The sequence below is a fragment of the Cyprinus carpio genome, chromosome B7 (genome assembly GCF_018340385.1).
Source record: "Cyprinus carpio isolate SPL01 chromosome B7, ASM1834038v1, whole genome shotgun sequence".
Lineage (NCBI taxonomy): Eukaryota > Metazoa > Chordata > Actinopteri > Cypriniformes > Cyprinidae > Cyprinus > Cyprinus carpio.
This window is the reverse complement of record NC_056603.1, coordinates 849561-874809: the sequence shown is the minus strand read 5'-3', so window position 1 is coordinate 874809 and position 25249 is coordinate 849561. Positions and strand designations below refer to the sequence as shown.

At 36.9% G+C, this 25249-nt stretch overlaps 1 protein-coding gene across 1 annotated transcript; it reads left to right on the top strand.

The window, feature by feature from the left end:
- The first annotated feature begins 1761 nt into the window (after positions 1-1761).
- nat8l (N-acetyltransferase 8-like) lies at positions 1762-11788 on the top strand. Its single transcript, XM_019106671.2, has 3 exons — positions 1762-2280; positions 3392-3556; positions 7674-11788. Exons 1-3 carry the CDS (start codon positions 1965-1967, stop codon positions 8039-8041), a joined length of 849 nt encoding a protein of 282 aa, XP_018962216.1. The 5' UTR covers positions 1762-1964; the 3' UTR covers positions 8042-11788.
- Positions 11789-25249: the final 13461 nt, after the last annotated feature.

Here is a 25249-nt window from a genome sequence, read left to right as displayed (position 1 = left end):
GTAAAATATTATGATAAGATCTTGTGATAAGTTCTGTTCAAGTTCATTAGGATCTGAAAGACACAAACACAGCTTTCCTCTGCGCAAATATTCCCTTAAAAAACCCTATACAGGCCTACCGTTATACTGTATACTTAAACATTATGATAATACACTGTCAAAAAAAAAAAATCTGTAAAAACATTTTAGTATTTTCAATTTTTTGTACTAACGATTTTTTTTTGCAAAATAATAGATTCATTAATATCCTAGCAGAAAAGTACATTCGTGTTTTTTTTTTTTTTTTTTACAGTGTACATTTTCGAACTGACATCATCTTCACAGTACGTATATGCCGATAAAATGAAGCTATCGCGGAAGAGTGCTGTTCATTGCTCATCGTACTCTCTGCATAACGCGCGCATGCCCGTTGGCACCAGACTGTCCGCGTGCACGCAGATGCTGATGCTGAGAAAAGACCGTATCTTCACTAGAGATATAAAACGCGCGCTTTTCGCTTATTCAATTGTTCAGGGACGTCGATTTCGTATTATAGCGCATGCAAGATACACCTGCTTAAACATTTAGAAAAAAAGACGCCTCTTTTCGTCTTGGAGGGTGGGGGTGAGGGGCGGGAGGCGATCCAGTCTAAACTAGATCTGTACAATACGGCTGGAATGCGACCTTATTCAAATCGAGGCGATTTCTTTGGGGCATCAGTTACTTTGGAGTACACCCAAGGCATTAAAAACCAGACACTGACATAATCTGGACATGTAGCATGCAAGGAGTGTTTATTCTTGTGGTAGAAAAAAAAAACAGATAAAAGATAAATAGAGCACTTCAATGTTGGAAATGAGGGAATCCAAAGAAAGTGTTTCATATCCCACATCTCTACTCTTTTAAAAACTGAGGAGCACTGGATCTTGATTTCAGGATCTGCTTTAATGTTCCATAAACTTGTTCAAAGTTGAACAAGACTGTTAAAAGAAAGATTTTCGATATTTGTATAGGTAGCCTACTTTTGACAAAAATAATTGAAAAATCGCACATAGCTTTTAATGGCCACCTAAACAACTAATAAATGTCTCTCTCGTGCGCATGCACATTTGGGAAATGGAAAAAGGAAGAAACAGTCTTGATCATTTGACAGCTGTAATTAGTGGTCGCTCGCTGATACTTTATTGTGCTTTGGGGCTCAAGCAAGCGTAAGCCCACAATACACGACCGTATTCTGTAAATAAACGCACGATTGCTTATATTCATAAGCGCCTTTATAAAAAAGTCATAAAGTCGCTTATGGTTAGCGTACATGGCCACGGTGATCTGGGATCTCAAGAACAAAGGGGTGTGCTGGAAAAACTTAAACCGAAGCGAAACATTGCAGTGCAGTAAAAGTGTCACTCACACACTCGTAAAACAAGCAGTCCTGTGCCAGTAGATGAAAGTGAAACCCGTCAACATTTGCACACGCACTGTAAAATGTGTCGCTGGTGACCGTAGACTGATGTTGCGTGATGTTGCATCGTCGTGACGTTGCTGATACTGCAATCAAACGCGGGGTTCATGGCGACACCTCGCGCATCATACGAAGCCATGGGTTCACCCTCCACCCAAAACACAAACATGTGAGGAATTTCGCCGGTGTACCGACGGGGGCAAAAATACTTTGTTTCAAAAAGGCACGTTACGGTGTATATCTTTTGTGCTTTCGCCTCCCACCGCCGTCATGTGGCACAGCGCTGAGCGGCCTCCCACTGCCGGCACAGCCGCATCCAATCAGGGAGGTGAGGAGAACACCCACACCCCAGAATCTGCGTTATAAATACTACTTGCGATGCACCGTCTGCATAAGTCTTGGTCGTGAGGAAGCTCAGGGTTGCAGTAGTACATCAGTCTTTTTTCTTTCCATAATAAAGAAGACCATCATCCATCTTTTGTTTTGTTTTTTTCTCCCCAATTTCAGTTCATTTCAGGCCAGTTGCATGCATTGTTCGTCTCCCAAAATGGTTTGCGAGACTAAAATCGTTGCAGAAGAACACGAGGCCATAGCTGGGACCAAAAAAGATTCAATTATAGTTTCCTCCGCGCAAATGTGGACGTCTTCTTCGCCTTCTCCCAGTGCGCTCGAGAGTAAGGTTGAAAAACGGGACCAGGTTTTTATTCGCGAGTTTGAACGTTCGGACCATGAGGAGGTGCGCCGGATCTTCAACGAGGGAATCATGGAGCGGATACCCAATTCGGCATTTCGGGGTCTAAAACAGCAAACTAGAACCCAATTTATCTATGCTTTACTCACAGGTATGTGGTCAAACTATGGGTATAGGATGAGCGTAACGGGTTCCTCTGCAACATGTGAAAATAAGCTCTGAGCTGTTTGAGTTCATTTATAACTAAAGCGACGAGCCTAATCAATTCAGACATTTAATGCGTAAAACTAAAAAGCTATTTCTTTTTCTCCGCTTACATAATCTTTTTTTGTTTAAAATGCCAAGTGAATATGAGTACAGGACTCACAAAGGCAGCAGCAGTCCAGAGCATGCGGCACCGGTGAATGTGTGCGCGCGACCCGAATGAATGAATGAATCCCGCGCGCGGGCGCACAGCGTTCCCCACATACGTCTCATGTTAGTGCAAGAAGTTGTGTTTGTTGCCTGTTGAGATATGTGACGTTTTGTTTACAGAGAATTGTTAACTATCAATGACACGCACAATATTTAATGATTATTTCCTTTTCATGTTTACTAATGATTTTCAGTGGTTTTCGACTACAGGCGTAACCGAGCACCTTGGCGATCTGGCTAGACAGTAACCTTTTTATGCTGCCTTGAAAATATATTTATGCCACACATCTGAAATGAAAGGGGTGTTTTAACAATGTCCATAAACTTACATACTGTATACGCTTAGAGTACGCTGCATCACTGAACTACGGCAATCGTTTCTCAGATAAATGAATCATAAAGGCTAATACTTGAGTAGCAAAGACTTTGTAAGCGCAATTTACAGTGAGTTGGAGTTGAAAGCACCTCTATGTTGACAGTAAACAGTGCGCATCGTGTTGCAGTGGAGTGTGTGGATAATGCAGCAAGTCAGTTGCACTCAAGAGCGCCATCTAGTGTCAACATTCTCGACATATACATACTCAGATTTTCTTGGAAAAGTGAAGACCCTGTTTTAGCGCCATCCATTGGCCATTAAATTTCCAAGCCGTACAAATGTATAAAGATTTAGTTTTTTAACAGGATACACTTTTCAATTACTTTGCACTACATCTCACTGCTCAGGGTGTATCTGCACACTCCTAGTGTGTAAAACATTTGATGTCTGTTTGTCTCTCCTCTACCAAAAATCAAACATTTGATTCTCTTTTCTGACAGGTGTCGTTTATTTTTCTTCCATTTCTCCATAGTAATGTGCTATTTTATGACCAAATCCTTCACACTGACCTTCTGCGCACCATTTATTCTAATGGGTGCACGTTATTACTACAGCAGAAAAGTCATTCTCAACTACCTGGACTGTGCTCTGCACACTGATATGGCTGACATTGAGGCATATTACATGAAACCCACAGGTAAGGCGTCATTTCAAGCACACACACATTCACACAAAATTATCATCACAACTAGATTTTCAACATGTTTCGCTACATTTGTGAGGACATTTGAAAATATATGGCCCTCATAAGTATAGCCAAACCTGGACACACATATGAACTACTGTTCAAAAGTTTGGGTCTGTACGATAAAAAAAAAAAAAAAAAAAAAAAAAAAAAGGCTACTTTTATCTGATCAAAATCACATTCCAATAAATAAATAAAGAAAGAAAAAGATCATTTTAATTTGAAATAATTTTAAGCTTCCTTCAGAAATCATTCTAATATGCTGATCTGGTGTTCAAGTTTTCTTGATTCTTTCAATAATATAAAGTTAAAAAAAAAAACATTTATATAAAATATTTTTATTTTGTTACAATGTAAAATTCTTTACTTTCACTTTTGATCAATCTAACGTCCTTGCTGAATAAAAAAATATATTTCTTAAAAAAATAAATTGCTGACAAACTTTTGAATGGTACTGTATGCATTTAATATTTGTTTGCAGATTCTGTGGTGTGTAAGCAGTTAATTGTATTGGTGAAGTCACTGACATCTAATATAAAAAAGTCACTATATTTTAATATATAATGTATGATGTATAAATATGTCTATGCCAAATGGCACCCGGGCACTTGGTAGGGAATATATTTATAGTAATCAAACACACACGCTCAAATACATATATAAACATCATATTTAATTACTGAAATAAGTCTCCCAGCACCAGCTTTCCCAATCAAACATTTATCTCACCAGAACAAATATTCTCAGGATCGGTACCTGTGATACTGAGGCTAAAGACTGCACTTTACGAGTCCAAGAGGGGATGAATAGCTGATGTGTAGCTTTAATGCAGAAGACTCATGAAATATGCAGAAAGTCTCTCTCAGTTCTGCTCTTGAGGATAACTGTTTGGATTCATGTGACCCTATTGATTGAAGGGAGGGAAAATGCTGATAATTGTATTGCGGCAAACTCAAAATTACAGCTATAATCCTTAATGTACCTCATTTGTGATATAGTAGTAAAAATACTAATACATACTGCAGATATTATTAAAAGCACACTTGGAAAGTGACAAAATAATGGAGGTTAGCTAGTGGCAGACGACTTGCAGGTAGAAAGTGTTCTTTTACCTAGTAGTTTTGGATCGGTGTTCTGGAATTGTTTGCTAGATGGTAGTAGCATGTGCAGATTGAATGCTGGGTGGCTGAAATCTTTTATTACTCTATAAAAACATGTTTTGATGTGTCTGATGGTGCTGTGTGAATTGTCTATCATGCATGCCCTGGGGAATGATGTAAGAGTGACATAAAATTATACACTCCCATAAAGTTCTGTAAGATTTAAAAAAAAAAAAAAAAAAATCCTTTCATTAATCAAGGATGCATTAAATTGACAAATGTGACAGTAAAGACTTGTATGTTGTTATGCCTTTTTAAAATAAATTCTGTTCTTATGAACTTTCTTCATTAAAGAATCCTAAAAACAATATATTTCTGTTTCCACAAAAATACTAAGCAACAGCAAATTGGCATATTAGAATGATTTCTGTAGGATCATGTTACACTGAGTGATGGCTGCTGAAAATTCAGCTTTGTCATTCCTGGAATAAATTGTATTTTAAAATATATTAAAATAGAAAACAGTTATTTTAAATTTGCAAAAACATTTCACAGTATTAGTGCTAAAAAAACAATTTATATGAAATATTAATCTTTTTAAAAACATTATAAATGTCTTTACTGTCATTAGTTTTATGCATCTTTGCATAAAATAGTATTAGTTGCAGAAAGTTTCTATGCATACAGACTTCTTATTTAGTCCTGCCTCAAATGAAAGAGAGAATTGAAGACTGGGGGTCAGGGAATGGGGGAAGGTGTGAATCAAAGCCCCGCTGTGAGTTATGTATGGTAGTTTTGTTTAGTTGCAGCATGCAGACAAAGGATTCTCCCAAGGGATTTTCTCTCTTGCTATGCTAATGTGGAGTCCTGCATCTGAGGAGGAAATGGTAAAAGAATATACGGGTTGTCTGCCAGGGTGAGCTAGATGTTTCTTGAATGCACTAAACATCTATTTGGAGTGGCTTATAACATTCCAGGGACATAGTTTCTGTCAGGTACTTGGAAGATAACAAACACCCCATAATATAAAGCAGGAAGATATCGCTTTAATAAGTGAAAATACACAGGCAGATCTGTTTTGCTACCCGCAAGTCATTAATGACATAATGAAATGATATTTGTGGCACATTTAATTTCCTTAATGTGATGTGAAACTGCATATTCAGCAGGAAATAGTGTTAATAATGATCATAAAAAGTTGTTCAATATAATTGCCTAATGTTATTTTTCTCCATTTTAGTGGCCTTGCACATATACACGAGAAGCATTTATCAGACAGCTGGGGAGGGGTTGTGTTGTGTGTGTGTGTGTGTGTGTGTGTGTGTGTGTATAGTAAAACTAATGAGTGTACAGCAGGATGTTCAGTCTTACAGATTAATAGCCCTGAAGCCAATGCAATTATGACACACACACCTCTGTGTGATATAGCAATATGTCACAACATGGCACTATGATATTCTCAGCACTACTATCTTTATGTAGAAAGACCGCAACTCCTTCTACATAAATATTACACTTATGCAGTGTTATATATTTTATGTTGTGTTACTACTTGATGTTCAGTGAATTCTCTTTATGATACTTTATTCTACACAGAATAAATAGTTTTCTGATTTTAGAAGGTGGTGTTGACTAGATGCTTAAGAATTCGATGAACCATGAGTGCTTCAAAGAAGTTAATTCTTAACAAAAAACAATTAGTATGCATGATAGAAGATAACAATATTAATTTAAAAACTCATTCGTTCAGACATACCTTTGTCTGTCCATATTTTTCTTGGAGAAATCAGAGATTAGTCACGTCATTTTGTATATATTCTTTGCAGTTTCTGTGGCACAGATGTGACAGTCCTGCCACTCGCTTCTCTCTGCAACTCCACAAGCAACTTAGTTAGTTCAGCAGAACAGAACTGAGCCTTACAAGCATGAATAATGCTAAAGATTAGAAATACCGTAATCTGTGATCCGCTCCTGTCCTGATCTGACCTACAGATGACAGTTGACTTGCCCAACAAGAGAAAGTGCACATAATCCGGTAATTCCACTTCCCAAATTCCCCCAAGTCATGGAATTCTGAGAATTATCATCAGTCATCAGTGGTAACATAATCAGCATTTGAGCATATAAAAACAAATTTAAATTATGTCAATCATGGAACTCACCAATACCTTTGATGGCGCACATATTTTATTACTCTTCGTACAACAAAACATTGTAAACAAATTATTACGACAGGCTTTCCATTGCACAACCATTAAAAGATGAACAAGCTAAATATGTGAAAGTAACAATGAACTAACCATAAATGTCTCTTCCCATGTGTTATATTTTATTAACAGCACATTTGGGCATCTGTAATTCCGGCAATTGGAATCGAATTTGACTGGCATGATCCATAATTACAGACTGCTACACAGTGTGCTTAAATGTGGTTTCACATTTCAGAACTCAATCTATTTGTAAGCTGCACTCACACTAATGCAACATCACTATGTATCTCCATGTGAACGTAACTTAATTTTCAGAGTTTAAAAAATGTTTAAGGTTAATCAAGTGTTTTTTATACTTGAAAAGAGCATAACTTTGCTTAATTGTTTACCTCCACTTTACTGTTTCAGTGCAGCACATTTATTGAACATTAGCAGCTTGAATAAACCTCTCATCGGCTACTTTGCCAATCTTATTGAAAACTGAATCATTGATTCTCTATATAATGCAAGATGAATGGATTTCAATTAGTCTAGAACTGAAAGATTTGATTGGCTTGATCTTCTAATGATGAGAGGTGTTGAAAAGCAGCCCATACTATGATGAATTTTAGATTCAGATGGAAAGTGGCATGACCCCTGGAGGGCAGAAAAAAGTTCTTACTCTTAAGTTTTTCATCAAGACACTTTAATTGAAAACTAGATTTTACATATAGCTGCCAAAGTTTTAGTCTAAAGATCTGTTTGTTTTGATTCCCACAGGCTCTTGTTTCTGGGTGGCAGTTCTGCAAGGCCAGGTTGTGGGCATCGTGGCAGCGCAAGGCCGAGAAGATGACAACACATTGGAACTCCGTCGCATGTCAGTGGACTCTCGCTTCCGTGGAAAAGGCATCGCCAAGGCTCTGGGTCGACGTGTTTTAGAATTTGCCATGTTAAACAACTACTCGGCTGTGGTTCTGGGAACAACAGCAGTCAAGATGGCTGCCCACAAGCTGTATGAGTCGTTGGGTTTCCGGCGAGTGGGAGACACTGAGGACTACACGCTACCAGGGATGACCCGTTCACTGCTGGAGAGGCTCTTCTTCCAGATTCGCTACAGCCGGTATCGATTACAGCTTCATGAAGAGTGAGAGACAGAGAGTTAACATGAGTGCAGAAGATAGAATATAAACGACAATGCTTATTCTACCTATTTATTTATGTTTTGGGCTTTTTTTAAGTCCTATGTGTTCCTACAACCTTTATTTTTATTCATTTTAATTTGTATTCTTATTTTCATGATCATTGTTTTTTAGCAGAACGTTTCATTCCTTTGACCAGGACTTATTCTTTCTTTTCATGGTCATCTTGCCCTGAAACACCATGAACAAATGAATAGCCCCAATGATTTTTTGATTGGATATAAATGTAAATGGGTTCACAGTGATAGATTCTCCTTTAAAACACATTAATCAAGGCAGCTAAATCTGCCTCTGACCTGTTTCTAAACCATTCTATAGGCCGATCCACAGAGTAGCACAGACCACTATCATCACAGTTCATGATCCAATGGACATCGGAACTGGAGGGAAGGAGGTAGTAAAGTTTGATCCACCTTTTCTGATGCCACCTTCCTCCTGAGGAAGTACGTTTGAAACTTGCAAAAGCAGCAGTCTGGTGGAGTCAAACAGTCCATCGAATTGTAATTTTTAGTCCAAAGCACAGAATTTTTAACTGTGTCAAACTGATGAACAAAAAGAGCTAGAAATGTGATTATGATGATTTACATCCCTAAGCACCTCTTATTTAACAGGTTATGATAACAACTTTGCAATATAATCTTTTTTGTTTTGTTGAGAAGGTTCCTAGTGCTGTGCCACAGTATCAACAAAGGTCAGAAATTACTAGAAAAACATGAATGTTCATCATGTTAAAGAAAACTAATTTTCTCTACACTTAATTTGGCTGACATAACAGTTACAGTCAGTGAATTTCACGTTTACAGATATAAGTGCTACAAAAAAAATAACTTGAAATCTAAAATCTACAAAAAAAAAATAAAAAATCACTTGAAATGTGATTATAAGAGTACACACATTTCATATACTGCGATAATCTGTATCACATAATTGTCATTGATCCGATTTTAGCACATATCTATTTGTGTATCGAATTAATGAAGCTTTAATAATGACTTAATGAAACTTTTGTATACTTTGTGGATAATTTGGGGAAAAATACTTACCACAAAACATGCTTCCCAATCTGATATTGCTCCTCCGATGCATATCTAAAATACAAACAAAGCAAAAACAATCAGACTGCAATTGTATTCAAATTAAACTTGGGTGACATAAAAGCAGCAATATGAGGATAAAACAGAAATTAATCTGAGCACAAATCTAAATTTGGATAAATATATATAAAAAAATCGACTGTATACGTACACAGTATATAAGGCGTTATATTCTGGAACTATTCAATATGTATATGTAAAATGTTTGAATACATATATTATGACATACCCGTAATCTCTCTCTGTCTCTATCCTCCTATCACAGTACCAGCACAGGGAGAGATACAAACCACAATGAGCCTCATCTGTGACATAATGTTGTATAAAGTTAAGAAACTAAATGTGATTTAAAATGCATAGAAGTAACATGTAGTGCAAAAAACAAACAAACAAAAAACATAACAAATAAACATGAACATCGTCAGTTTTCCTCGACGTTAACCCCACCCCCATCCGAATATCTGACTGCAACCCTGGGCCAGACCTCTCCCTCCCTTTCGTCCCCACCCTTCATCTCCACCCCCATCTCTGCATGCGCCACGGAGTCTTGTTGCGCTGCCTTTTTCCCATTCTAGCTTGTACTATCCCCATACTTCCCTCCCTCTGTGATGTCACAGTAGCAGTGCGGAGAGTTGTGGGCGTGGCTTAGAATGTGAGATGGGCGGGGCCAACCAAATAATAGGACTACCCACCAGCTTACTGCTTCAATGACATCACAGCTGCCAATAGTAGAATGCAAGAGCAATGCAAGTATGTGGCATGCCTCTGTACCTGGTTTGTGCGTACGGTGCCTGCCCTGGAAAAGAAGTATATTTAAAACTATGTAAAACAAGCTTCTTTTTTTAACTGAACATATAACAAATATATGTGTTTCATTGTTCAAAGAAACTGTTGCATGAAACGTCTTTGAAAGAAAAATGAGCAAGAAAATACCATCTTTCACATGGCAAGTCTTAAAAGTGGAGCTGTTTCTTTATTATATTTCTATGTAATTTCAGTTCATGCTAAAATTCTTAATGTCATCTTTTAGGATATTGTGAGATGTCCTTTTTCTTGTAAGAAGGCCTTGAAATTATTTATCTGAATGCGCCGTTTTGATTACCGTTCAGTTACGTGACACTTCTCACTTTACTTGAGGACGTCGCTATTTTAGCCATGTGGGTTGAAACGAATAAGGCACTTAGAAAGCAATTCACTAGACACAACTTTGCCAGTGTGTGCCAGTCAAATTAAACATAGCATTCACCTGCTTCCCTTAAAATTGACTCAATAGGTGGTCAGCTACGCTGTGTTTGAATGCACTTAACATCCTTAAGAAGAAATGCTGGGATGACTGAATCCATGATGGGATATTTAATCTATCAGCACGAAGGCCAGTGTAAACCCAAAGCAAACAGCCTACAGATCGCTTACCTGAGATCTTGTGAAACATTTGCGCTAAACTGTGAAAGGTTAAAACAATCTACAAACACACATAAATGGAATAGAGTATGAAAATATACAAGGAGCGCAATTATATTCAATTCCACATTAAGGAATCAGCATCAGATCAACTGGGAAAAACACACACTAATGTCTTAATGGGATTTACCATAGTGCTGGCAGATGTGAATGTACACGGCAATCAGCAATGTATTACGTATTTTGAAGATCCAGATTTGAACAGTGTTTGATGTACTCGAGGTCTTTTGCTATGAGTGTTATTCTTATTCTGTAGTGCAACTGCCTTGAAAATCCTTATCTTATTATTCTGAATGCAGTTAGCATGGGATTAGGGATTTCATGTATAAGGTGCATGTATTGTTGCCAGATTGAAGAGAGCCTTATTGTAATGCTAAAATTGCAAGCAAGTGCAAGAACACCATGATCACTGCTTGTGTTTAACTAACCCGTTGACCAGTCCCTGATCATGCCTCTAGTTTTGCACATGCTAAAACTTTTGCACATGCTAAAGGCTCAAATAATTTGGATTTATGTATACAGTTAGTGTGTCATGTGTGGGTTTAGACTGGTGACTTGACTGGCTAGTGAAAGTCTCTGAAAGTTGAAGCAGTGTGGCCAAGTTGTTACGCAAGGATAAAAAGCTGGGAGTTTACCCATGTCTTAAAAAAAGAGAAAAGAAAAAACAGAAATAAAGTGCATTCTTTGTATATATATTTCTAGTGTTAGTTCAAAAGAACAGTTGATAAGGCATTCAGATTGACCTTGGTAACCTGCATGAAAGAGATGGCTGCTAAGAATGTTTCACTTAACAGAGGAGGAGAAGGGAGTCTGGGAAAATCCACAATGGTAGATGGTCTTGCTTCATCACGGTCACCCTTTAGTTTAGGGGATGCATGGAACAAGCCAAGGCACCAATGTGTGGAGCTTCTCCCTTCTCCCTTCATTTTCTAAGTTGAAAGCACTCCCTTAACTGTGGCTTCAAGTGCCAAGGAGGTAGTGGCACTTGTAGTCCAACTGTATTATTATTTTCTTTTTTGGTTCATTTTTTTAAATAAGGGTTTGTCTTGCGCTTCTTTATCATCCACTACAATGTATTAAAAGTATTTTTTAAAAGATAAATTTGCCAAAGTCGAGATGTTTGCTGTATTTCATTCTTTTGGCCGTTTGTCTTTAAGATGTTTACCACAACTCATCTTTGTAGAATTCATTTGGAAATCAAGCCTATGTGCCATTTTATCAAGCAATAATACAAAGTATCACAGCTGAAAAAAAAAACAACAACATAAGAATATGATCCATGAGATTATAAAAATGTTAAAATGCTGCATTGATGTTCAATCCCTCATCCCTTTACTGGTGACAGTTGCTAAGATGTTATTAGTATCGATACAGCAACATCACCACGGGCAAGCCAAGGCCTGACAAAGTGTGAATGTGAATTTTATGTTTTGTATATTCTCATAACGTCTTATGTTTCCTTTATTTTAATTACACAACTAACATGTTTTACTTGCTTCTTGTATTCTTCAGTTTTTGCTGGATTTTTATGTTAGTTTTACTGATATGAAGCCTGGAAAAATAAGTGAGAAACCTTTGTGACTGGGTGATGTCATGGGCCTCTGAAAGTTGTGTGTCATGCTCTGAACCACGATTGGTCGGTCTCAAGTATCCACTGTCTCCTGATTCACCAGGAGTGCAGTCTCCAACTATCTGTGACAGTAATCAAAAAAATCAACACCACACACCAGTTTTAAAAGTGACGCAATACGCACAGGTTCATATTAACAGAGCTTTTATGATTTTTCTTAAAAACAAAAACAATTAACCTTTTTTATTAACATTTTAATATCTGTAAAGTTGTAAAGTGTAATTTACTGTAAATAGCATTTGGGAACATTTTATGATCATTTTGTAACAGAAACTATATAAATATAATTAAGATGTTTACAAAAAATAAAAAACCGACAACTGTACACTTTGGGAAACAACTGCAAACTGAGACTCAATTCTAACTATACAAACAGCATACATTTGTGCCAGTCAGAGCAAAAGCAACTTTCAGAGTCCCAGCATCCTCTTAGCACTTATTATGGGCTTTTAGAAGTTACAACTAGTGACTAATTTATGGGTAAATCCCTGGAAATACTTTGGAAATGTATGGCACTTAAAAGATAATTTCACAAGTTGGCAGAAACACCTTTTCTTTACCTTTTAAATGCTCATGTTTACATTTCTGGTGTAAGTTGGCATTAGTTGCCCCGTTTATGTCAGCGTGGTCACATTTCAGTCATTGGCTGCCTGTTACTATAGAAACAAGCCCACACAAAGCACAGCAGGGAAATGATATGCGGCCATACATGGGGCGGGGTCAGAAGCCACAAATGGGGCTGGGTAGAATTGTGTTTAGGGAAAAATGAGGTTTGAGGTTTTCAGCATGGTAAATCTGACCTTGCTTTACCCATTTGGTCACAGTGATCACCTGGTTCTTTGAGTCTGAAATCATTGTACTGCCTGACCTTCCTTTGAAGTTTTTATTTTTTATTTTTTATAACTGCTGTTTAAGAGTTTCCCCTTTTTCATTAATTTCCTCAATACACAGGAACTTTGTAAAGATGTAAAGAAAAGTTTTCCTGATTTATGAAAGAAAGGCTGTACATACTGTATCAATTAAAGGAATGATTCATAAAGCTTGTACACGTGTCTGAACAAGTTTTAAAAGCAACAGATGCACACATATCAAGAACATTCAAAAATCTAGTTAGATAAGGGCAACATTATTTACCTCTTATTATGGCAATATGGTTTGGAGGCCTTTGAAAATACCTTGATTTCAGCAAGTCAAACGCCATAATACATTTCCTAACTATAAGTAATATGGAAGTATTAAAATAAATTTGTTTCAAACATGATCTCATTACCGATCCCCCGTTACACATCCTAAAGGATCTTCTCCACCAAATCTCAGTGAGGCTAAGCATTAATTAATGACTTTTAGATAGAACAGACGGATTATGACCTAGCAGGGTAAATGGTTTCTACTCTCAGCAGCGCCAGACCCTTTAAGAACAGGCTTTCAGGGATATCTTGACATTCAGAGAGGGTTACAGCCATCTGCACTGTTAACGCCTCTGAAAACAAAAACAGCAACCTGCACAGTGACTGGAACATTTTTCAAGGGTGTGCTTGTATTAATAGAGTGTATTGCAAGAGGGGGCACAGAAGATCTGACGCCACAGACGGACACTGAAAATCTGGGTCAGTCAGTGTATGTGTGTGTGTGGACTGTGTACAAACGAGACAGAGATATAGCAAAAAGACAGTGGGCTGCTGCTAAACAAGTTGTGAGGTGCCGTGGAAAAGGAAGAGATAAGATTAACAGGTTTAAAATGGAGTGAGCGAGACTCACTAAATGAGGACCGAGTTTATTAATATTCATCAGGAGACAGACGTTCCATCACAGCGGCTTAGAAACAGATAGCAGCACCATCGGCTCACCAAGCCAATAATACATGCGAAATTAAGTCTTCTTTATGACAGAGGGCCATATTTATTATTTGTTCTCTGAATATATCAATAGACAGATGTATTGAAGAGCATGTGGCAACATCAGGTGTACAAACTGTAAACAAACAAAAAATTTATTTAATAGCTACTTCTATTCTTATGCAAAGAGATACTTGCTTCTGAACAGTGAGAAGAAAAACAGAATACAACAGTAAAAGGATAAAAATGAATCAAGAGAAGCCGCCCCCAAAAAAAGAAAACTGGTACGATCCAGCTTGCTCCTACCGTTGCCCTCGGATACATCAGCGAGAAACAAGAATTGGGAACTGCAGCTGCCTGGTTACCATAGTTACGGGATGAGAGGAAGCGCGGGAGACACAGAGAGATGTAGTTGTAATATTGCAGGGGAGGTCCATCTCGCACATTGAGCCCCATGATGGTCCTGTGGACGGTGAGACTTTGAGGGGCACCTAAGGATAGAGAGAAATGAACTGGGATCACTAGAGCGCCTATATCTTCTGATCTACAACTGCTGCATCATTTAGTTTTACAGTAATTTATATCCAGGCTGTAGGAGGGAAGGCCATCTGGAAATGCAGTGCAGCTTAATTAGGTTACCAATCAAATGCTATGACACAGTGAAATCGCATTTATAGTGGACAAATCTGTTTGAAAGTCTGTCTGATATGATTAAGGCTTCTATTAGAGCTATAAAATGTGTATGAAGCAAAAAGGAAGAAAGTAAATAAATCATGGCATGTTACTTTCTCTACATCCAGAAGCTCTTCTTTATACTAAGTTAAATTGGCCGTCATTAAAAAAGAAGCTGTGTGGGTGTTCACTTACAGAGAGAGATTCACTCCCAAATTTTCAATGTGCTGAAGTGATTCCATGGTCTTCTTCACCAACATTGTTCACCAACATAATAATCAAAATATTTTATCGTAATGGCCAATGTTTTTTTTTGTCTCTAAAAACTAATTGATATAGTTTAATCCCATGTTATCTCACAAAACGAAAAAAAAAAAAAAAAAAAAAAAAAAAAAATCAAATAATAATTAGAAATAAAAATTTAAAAGCTAATTCAAAATATTCATGAAAAATGTAATAGTATATAAATAATACTAAAATAAGAATTTAGTTTATTTACTTATTTTTTTACTTATTCATTTTAAATATTATTTCACTCAAATTATTCCTTTCATGTTCATATAAAAGGACATGGTCTCCCTCACTGGCAAACTGCTCCACTTGTGAGATCTCCACTTGAAACAGCAGCGCATCATGGATTTGAGCCTCGAGCCTAAAAAGATAAAAAGAAAACTAGAAGAGAACTATCAATCTTAACATGAAGATAATTAGACCATGACCACCAACCCATGATGTGTTTAGCTTCTGGTGTGTGACGGCAATATTACATTAAATGTGTCAAAGCTTTACATTGGTCTGGAAGCCATTTATTGCAGACATATCTCCTAATACTCACTGAACAGAATAGAAAGAGACTTGGAGGGAGGGGCAAGGAGAAAGAACGAAGAAGGAGGGATAGAGAGACGCTAACAAAGATAAATGACTGTAATATATAGAGCTGCGCTGCAAGTTGAATGATTCACACAGATGGGCTGAGGAAGGAAAAAAAGAGAGAAGATCTGTGATATGTAAAAAGAATGAAAGGAAAGGAATCCTTGGATAAGAAAGATTGTAATAGCATATGTAAACATTTACATAAACCTAGATTAATAAATGCTTTCTTTGTTAGTGAATGATACCTAATGCATTATAGGGACAGTTTGTAAAAGGGGTAGTTAGTAAAAATTTTCTTTAAAATTCTGCTTTCATTTATTCACCATTATGTTGTTCTAAACCTGTATGACTTTATTTTCTTCTGTGGAACATGAAAGAAGATATTTTAAGACATCCATACAACATTCTCAAAAATCTGTTCTTCTGTATTTTTTTTTTTTAGAAGTAAGAAAGTCATACAGGTATGGAACAACATAATGGTGAATAAATGAAAGCAAAACTTTAAAGAATTTTTTTACTAACTATTCCTTTTACAAACTGTCCCTATAATGCATTAGGTATCATACAGATAACAGAATTTTCTTTTGGTGAACCATCCATTTAACTAACTGAAACTTGCTGTAAAATGTTACTGCATTTCCCATATTCAAATGTATTATTCAGGTACACTTGGGATTATAAGAGAGAGAGGGAGGTGGAAAGTTGGACGGATGGATGTACCTGGCAGTGTGAGAGACAGAAGACACTTGAGAGCAGATTTTGATCATTGCCATTTTGGCTAGGTCTACAGCTGAGCCTAATGGGACACACACAGCCATTGTGATGATCACAGATGTAGCAAACATTACAAACACAAGTAGAAATGCCTGTCTCTCTGCTTGGTTTCGAAGGCTCCAGTCAGCAGAGTGAATGTAAAGGAGAGAACAGTGCCTTCCCATTATGGACTTGACAAAACCTAAGGCATCATTAAGAAAGAACACACACAACAACTTCAGAAACACACTCATTCAGCCTTATTATACTCAGTCACACGTTCACACGCATACTCTTTACGAATCATCACTCATGCCAGAGCATTCCGGAGTAAGTCAGACAATAGGTCAAGCTTTACACATAAACCCCTGCTGGAAAAATATGTGAGGTCAGTCAGTGGACTCATTCGGAAAATCTTTTTCCAAGAAGCACAGAGACGCCAGGGGCACAAAGAGAGAACACTGCATGCATATGAGTAACAGTGTTCAGGAATGTGTGTGGCTCAGTGTGAGCGTGTCATATCAACAGATAACGGTGATGATGCGTCACTGGAAATTGCTGTTGTGTTTATCTGCTATTGTAGATAATGAGAATAGGTGTTGCTTCTGTGTTTTGTTTCTCAAATGCAAAATGTTTGTGTGTATTTGTTTCCTGCGTATCCTTTTAGAAGTGTATGACAGTAACGTTGCCGGTGCACGTTACTTTTCAAAGTTTTGTGTACTTAGATATCATACAGTGGCCAAAAATATTTGGACACTTAAATAGTCCACCCAACACAACAACAACAACAACAACAACAAATCTGTGATTATTTACTCAGCCTCATTTCTTTCCAAACCTGTTTGACTTTCTTCTCTCAACATAGCGCAAAAAGACAACAGTTTGAACAATGTTTGAACTATTTTGTCCATACAAAAAAATGTAGTGGGGGTCAAAAGCAACCAACTATTTTTATTATATGAACAGAACAGAATTTTCATTATTGGGCAAAAGACTAAGACACTTTGAAAAAAGTATTTAAAAGAAATTGGTTTGCCATTTTTGAGGATGTAGTCACCTAGAGTGGTCTTGGCAGAATAACCACCAGATGGAGGCCAGATTAACTACCTTAACTGTTTGACTAGCGGAAAATGTCCAAACCTCTTTTTGTAAGTAAGCTTGTGCTATTTTTCTTTGCATTAACAAAATATCAAACTAAATGACATTTATTTTCAGTGACATGCACATATTTTTTTTTTTTAATGAGTTCACCTCCCCATGTAGTCATGCTGAACACAAAAGAAGATTTTGAATAATCCTGATATTGGTAACCAAAACTGTTCCACAGAAGAAAGTTATTCATACAGGTTTAGAACAACATAAGGGTGACTAAATGATAACAATATTAATTTTGGGTGTGAAATTTCATTTAAGTCTCCAAATACTTTTTGGGCCACTGGGCCCTCCATCACAGCATGCATCAACAGAGAATACTGTATGTTATTCTTACCTCTGAGAAAGGTCCTGTGTCAGTCTTGTCTCCTTTACATTGGCTACATAAATGCATCTCTCTAAATTAAAAAAGGCAGCACAGGGAGTCTCCCTGAGAGTAGAAAACTGAGAGAGAAAGCTCAGTCTGTACAGCCCTCTCAGTTTCATTTTCTTCAATCTCTTTCCTCCTTTTCTAGGAGGATAGCAGGTGTTTTGAGGCTATGCAGGCAAGTCAATGTATGTAATGAACACACTGGAAGAAACTTTCAGATTTCATTCTGTTTCTGCCTGTTTGATAAGTAACTCTCTGAGCATTGAACATTTCAGCATACCTTACAGTGAGATTGGATACATTTTCTAACCTATTTGTCAATTACAGTATTCTCTAAATGGGAAAATCAAGCCATCAGAACAGGAACACTTACAATATATATATTATGTCTTAATCTGACTGATTGTCTGATTGAAGGCAATAGAGTGAAATCTATTAAATGTCTGATAGCAAAGGTACAGTCATACAGTCAAATACAGTCTGATTTCCTTCAAGGACAAGATGTGAAAGCATTTATTTTCCACTCCATTGCCTGTTAAAAGACACCCACTGGTTTTAACTACTAACCAGTGCAAAAACCAGTTAAAATAACTCTGATCTGACATGTTTATCAAATTTGATAATGCCTGACAAAAAAAAAAAGTAGCTACACACCTAACACTTTTATTACTGAACCTAACGTATGCTATTGTATTTCCTTATTTACTATTGGATCTTCTTATTTTTAGCTATTAATCATTCTTACTTAACTAATATTTTGTGTTACCTTCTATTTAGCTGCCAGACCTTGTATTAATATTTCTCATGGCGGACACAGCACACCAAACTAAATGTAAAATTTCATACTTTATAATAATAGTAAAACAGCCAATAAACTGCACACTTGACCTTTTCAAGCAACACTGAGATGAAACGTGAATATAATATAAAGGCAGCAGCAAATGTAACTTTGTAAGTCACAGTAGAAGTGAAACAATGAGTGTGTGACTTAAGCTCACAGCATGGTGTAAAAACCATGATGTGTGAAATATCAGTAGAGAAGTGTGGCCTAACGGCAGCTCGATGCAACACTAAACTGTGAAGTGAGTGAGTTTTGGGAGAGAGTGTCAGTTGCTTACTTAGTTTCTTCAACACTACTCTGTGTTGATCACACACACCGTGTTTGTGGCAGTGCTGAATGGTGTGCTGGATGAAGGCCGGCACCTCTCTGTATGTCTGTAGGAAAGTGTCCTGAAAACGACTGGCCTCATCTGCACTCACACCCAGAATACAGACAACCGCTCTCTTCCTGTGTGTGAGGGGTTTGTCGAGGTAAAAGGGAGGAGGGGGAAAGTCAGTGGACAAAACGCAATAGAGAACAAAAATATTTCCATGCTTAAAACAGTTCAAGGTGAGACAAAAGTGAGGTGGAGAAAGTGAGGTGAGAAGAGGCACAGAATGATTATGAGAAATAGTTTAAACCTAAGCACCCCTTTTGCTTATGTGCTATTATGACAACTACCTTGACAACAAATGTGATGAGTACATAAAAATAAGGTATTATGGTTCATCGAAAGTCATCATTTACCTTCCTTAATGTTGTTCCATTCGCTGAATGGATTTCACTTCTGGCTGTTGACGATGTGGGTAACCAAGACAGATGGATGTTAGCACAGTTGACTTGCATATTATATATCCTAGTATATATTATATAACTATATATAGCGAGTGGAGATGCTCCACACTGGTTGTGCTGGAGAGAGATACCCCTTCTATGTAAAGTGCTTTGAGTGCCCAGAAAAGCGCTATAATAAATGTAGAAGAATTATTTATTTACGTTCTTATATCTAATGGAAATCAATATCTACCATAAGCTGTTTTGGTTAACAACATTCTTCAAATATTTCTTTTGCGTCAACAGAACAACGAAATTCATACACGTTTTGAAAGACATGAGAGTTGAGCAAATTAAAGATTTGTTGCATATTGGATTATCCCCTTTGGCTATTTACCTTTATTGCCATTAAGCAGTACAACCAGTTTTTTCAACGAGTTAATGGCTTTTAAGGTTTATTATTATTATTATTATTATTATTATTATTATTATTATCCACCAAGCTAAAAATATGCACTTCTGATAATAGTACACCTAACCTTATTACGCCACCACAATGGTGATGGATGTATCATCATCTGTCCATAGTACAAAAATAAGCTGTGTGCAAGAGTTTATACTTAGGTCTAATGGTTTGTTCAGATCCCTAACCCTAATTGAACAGCACCAGTGATGCTTTGCAAGCAGCACTATAAATACCTAGGAAATACTGTAGCATCGAAGTAAGTAGCTACTAACAACTTGCTATAGCGAAAGTGTGCAGTACTCTAACCAATCAAAAATGCAAAGAATTTTCTCATCAGTTCAACTACAGAGTACCAACTAGTCACATGACAGCTGAAACCCACGCTACTTGCTTTAATTTCCACACAGTGACCTGTTGAATAACATATAAAGCAGCATGGGAGTTCATATAGCATCATGACACAGGCTCATTTTTATCTGACCTCTGTCTGCCTGCCTGTAGCCTCTCATATTCTGACCCAGTGGTGTGTGTGTCCACCCCCTCCCCCTTGCCTCCCTTTGTGTGTGTGTGTGTGTTTGATTGTCTTCTATGCTACACCTCCTTTTAGTATTGGGTCGGTAACCATGGCATTCCTCGCTTTTCTGCAAGATATCAACAGTATGCTGACACTAGCACTCTCACCCCCTCTTTCTCTCACTCACTTTCTACCAGCACTCAGTCACTCATATATGCCTTCTTCACGCCTGTCTCTCCCCTTTCTTGGGTGTTTCTGTAGTACGATGACAATTGTGAGATTCGGTCGACAAAATGAAAATGTTATGGAGTAGTTCTGGGGACGCATTCAAGCCTTATGCCTTTATAAGAGTGCAATAAGATGTCCTTTTTTTGTATTCCCGCAAACTTAAGGCTCACCAAACAAATTTGGTGAGCCACTTGAGTGATGGCTGGACTGAAAAAATATAAATGATAGAGGAAGAAACAACAACAAAAACACAGAGATAACATTTAAGTTGACCCAGGTTAAAAGTAAACGTAGAACAGTAGGACACCCAGACTCCGTTGGTCCCTCTAGGCCCTCCAAACACCACATAATAATAAATTCTTCTCTTGTAAGGTTGTAGTTCCATGGAGGCCAATTATGGGAGACTCTGTTCGCAACCCACTAATGAACAATAAGGCTCTCTGCATTGGGGACACAAAGAGCAAAGCCTCCGTCTGGGGCCTAACTTTCTCTTTCTTTCTTCTATCGGTCCATCTCTTAGACAACTAATTTTTTTTATCACATTAGATCTTGCCTATGCCACATTTCTTCCTGTCTGACTAAATACAGAAATAAATTGGAAGTTGATTTACATTTTTGGAAAACAAGTCAATTGTGTTTTCAAATATTCATCAAATATTTTTATAATTTCAAGTTTCCAAAATTCACAATTTATTCAGGCACGACTTTTGCCATACTGATATTGATAATGCATATACTTTATTCAGTGAAGAATGAATTAAATTGATCAAATAGTAACGAAAGCCATTTATACTGTTACCTCAGATTTCTATTTCATATAAACTATTATATTTAACTTTATATTCTCAACATCCTCAAGAAAAAATGTGTCAGTTCCATAAAAATATTAAGTAGCACAACTATTTTCAACATTGACAAGAAATATTTGAGCACCTATTAGAATGATTTCTGATGAATAATTTGACACTGAAGACTGGATTAATGGCTGCTGTAAAATTCACATTTAAATGTAATAATAGTAATAATATTTTTACAATATTACTGTTTTTAGCTGTATTTTATTGATCAAATAAATGCAGCTTTGGTGAGAAATGGAGACGATTTTTAAAAAATGTTACCAATCCCAAACGTTTGAACGATAGTATAGTTAACTCAAAAATGAAATTTGTCAATCATTTCCCCTTATGTTGCTGATTAAAAGTTATATTTTTCCCTGTCTGCTGCTTTGAATTCACATTCTGTGCTCTAAAGAAGTGTTGCTAGTAATGGCTCTCTTTCAACTATACAAATTCCTGTGTGCCATCAATCTCTCTTTATCAGCACTGTCAGATGACATTCTCCTTGCGGCTCCATAGTAATTAGTAACGCGGGACATGCATTTGCCCAAGGGAGTTTTATGAGCAAAGTTGAATCTTCATGGTACTGGGCGGTAACAGCCACTGAATAGAAGCTGTGTGGTTTTAAGTTAGCACAACAGCACTTTTAAATGCTTGGCAAAATACATGATAAATATTGCCATGTTCTGTACTTGCTGAAGATTGGAAGTGATGGTGTACATGCATTTATGTGGGTAAACATAGCTGTCTAACCAGCTCCATAAAACACAGAGTAGACAATGCCACTTAGTGCATGCTCTGTCCTCACTCATAACCCCTTCCTAAAGACAAAGACAGAGACATTTATGTAATGAAAGCGCTTAGCAGTGCTGGTGGAATCCATGCTTGTAAAGTGACTCAGGAATCAGAGGCTCGTCCAGTAGATGTCTTACTGCATTACAGAAGCAGCCAGTGTTGGGTCAGCACTCATACTTTATTATATCAAAATCTCAGCTCTTTTGTGTGAGCAACACATACATACATGCCATTGCCATGCATACATAAAGTGAGGAATATGTTAAACAGAAATGTTGCAGCTGATTTGGGGTAAGTATCCATCCCCACACACAAACTGGCCTCTGTCAGGCCAAATCAAATCACACTTCTGTCTTGACAGGCCCGTCACTGTGTGCTACTTGTAACTGTGGAGATGCGGAGCATCACCTCTCATCTCTCTCTCTCGACCACCTCTCTGCCTTGCTCTCTGTCTGGCTGGACTGCACACAGCCTCAGGGTGAAACATCACACAGACTGGTACTGTAGGACACTTTGGCCCCTCTTGTCAGCCTGTATATTACCTTTATGCAGTGACAATGGAACATCTAGCATTCTTTTTAAACCTTTTTGGTCGACTCTGTGACTTCTAACCTGTTACCCAAAGTATAAACATTAAACTTTGTTGGCTTGTTTTTAAATACTATGGCTAGGAAGTCCCTACTAACTACTAGAGATCGCCCTTAAAAATGAACACTCCTTTAATTGTTCGCATCTCACGCAATATATATATATATATAGTATAACAAATTTAAAAATATATATAAATTGTTTCATCATACAAAAATGCTATTAAGCAAAAAGGTAGAGGTCTTTAATTTTAAGTTGCAGCTAATGGTTTAGATTAACCTGACATACAGCGCCATTAATTTTTAATGAATAAAGTGTTTGGAGTGTGAATTTTTAAAAAACTCATAATCATTCAAAATGTTTGGGGTTGATATTTTTGAAAGAAGGCTTTGATAGCTCACCAAGGCTGCAAATCAAATATATCTTGTTCAGTCATTACAATTTACAATGATAGTTTTCTATTTGATTACACTTCATAATGTATTTTATCTCTGTGTTGGCAAAGCTTTATTTTTACGCTCATTTTAATATGATTTCATTAAATGTATTTTATTCCTGTGTTGGCAAAGCTTTATTTTTAGCAGCCAGTTTTCAGTGTCACATGATTTATTCAAAATATTTTTCAGTATTTCAAAATGTCATTCTTAAAAAAAAATAAAAAATCATCAGGGAGAAGATGACAGAGGGGTGTGTGTATGTTGGAACTTCCCCACCCAGTGAGCAGGAACACAATATGCTTCTGTCAGATGAAAGTGAATGTGTGAGAGAAAGTTAAGTCTACATTGCTATATAGACTGTGTGTTTCAGTGTGTGAGAAAGAGAGTAAGAGTGTACACTGTGGTGTGATCTGCCAGAGAGCTGACTCACCTCACACACACCAACAACTGGCATCCAACACAGTCCCAAGATGTGGACTATGAGATAAAGTGTGTACATCAATGTTGTGTATATAAACTGGCATATGAAGTCATTTGAGAGTATTCTGAACCTTTATTTGAAAAAAAGGTAAAAGGAAAGAGAGAGGTCCCAGAGGAAGAGAAAAAAATTGTGTTTGTTACTGCCCTTCAAGTTGGTGTGTGTGTGTGTACAATAACAGTTTCAGAAAAGAAGGAAGGAAGCTGAATTGCAGAAGCAGCAGTTCAAGGTAAATTAATCTGATCTAAAATTGTCCAGCATCAGTTGAGCTGCTTGATAGACAAATGTACATGGCAATAGAGCTCTTCAATTTAGATGTATTTTATTTCCAAAATCAAAGTTTTCAAACCTAAAACTACAGCTGAATAAGACCATATTAATCTCCTTTTGTTTATTTATTTATTTTTTAGATTTTTAATTTAGCTAGTTTAATTTAATGCTTCAATGAGGACCAGATGGTCACTTTGGATCAACTATATCAAAACAGATTCTCTGCATGAGCTTTAAATAAGCTACTGTTGACTCTGTATGATCTTGATGGCTAAAACACAATAGCAGCAATTTCTAAGAATTAATCTTAATAAGCCTTAAAGCATGACCCATATCACCATAACTGAATTACCTTTACAGCAACCTAAGGCAGTTTGTCACATTTAAGTCAATTCCTGGACTGTCTTCCCCCATTTAGCCGTTATTAAAATGTCAATGACCTGTGTCGGATATCTTTTTTATTTCAGACACGAAGGTTGCACATACACGCATGTAACACATGAAGTCAGTAAACCCATGCAGACAGACCAGCTAAAAAAATAGACTCTGTCTGACTAATTTGTAAGCAAATATCAACTTACCACTTACAATTGGCAGCTAGATTTTTTTGGTACTTACTTAAAAACCTCACTTCTCACTTCATGGAAGAAATTAGATTTTTACTGTGAGTGGAGCTTGCCTGTGCAGGCTTCATACACTGCTACACTAAAAACAATTTACCTTTTTTTAGCCTGCTAAAAATGAATCCAAAATCTTTAAGCAATGATACAGTATCTTTAGGGTCTGATATTTTGCACACATTTTATCATCACCTGGAATGATTGGAAAATTAATAGCATTACTCCTTCAATAAGCGCAAGATGAGTTGTCACTTGATTTAAGATATATTTTTTAATGAATTTTTTAAAGCCTTAATCTAAATAATACTTCAGTAAAGTCCAATAAAGCAACAACAGTCATATAGTTTTCTTTATGTCCCTTTAGTGCCGATTTTTTTTTCTGTGATTCAAAAACTAGATATCTGGGTTTATAAGAACAGGTTTCACTTCACTTCTGGAGCAAACTAAATTAAGATCTAACAGAGAATATATTGAAAAAGTGTGGATCTATT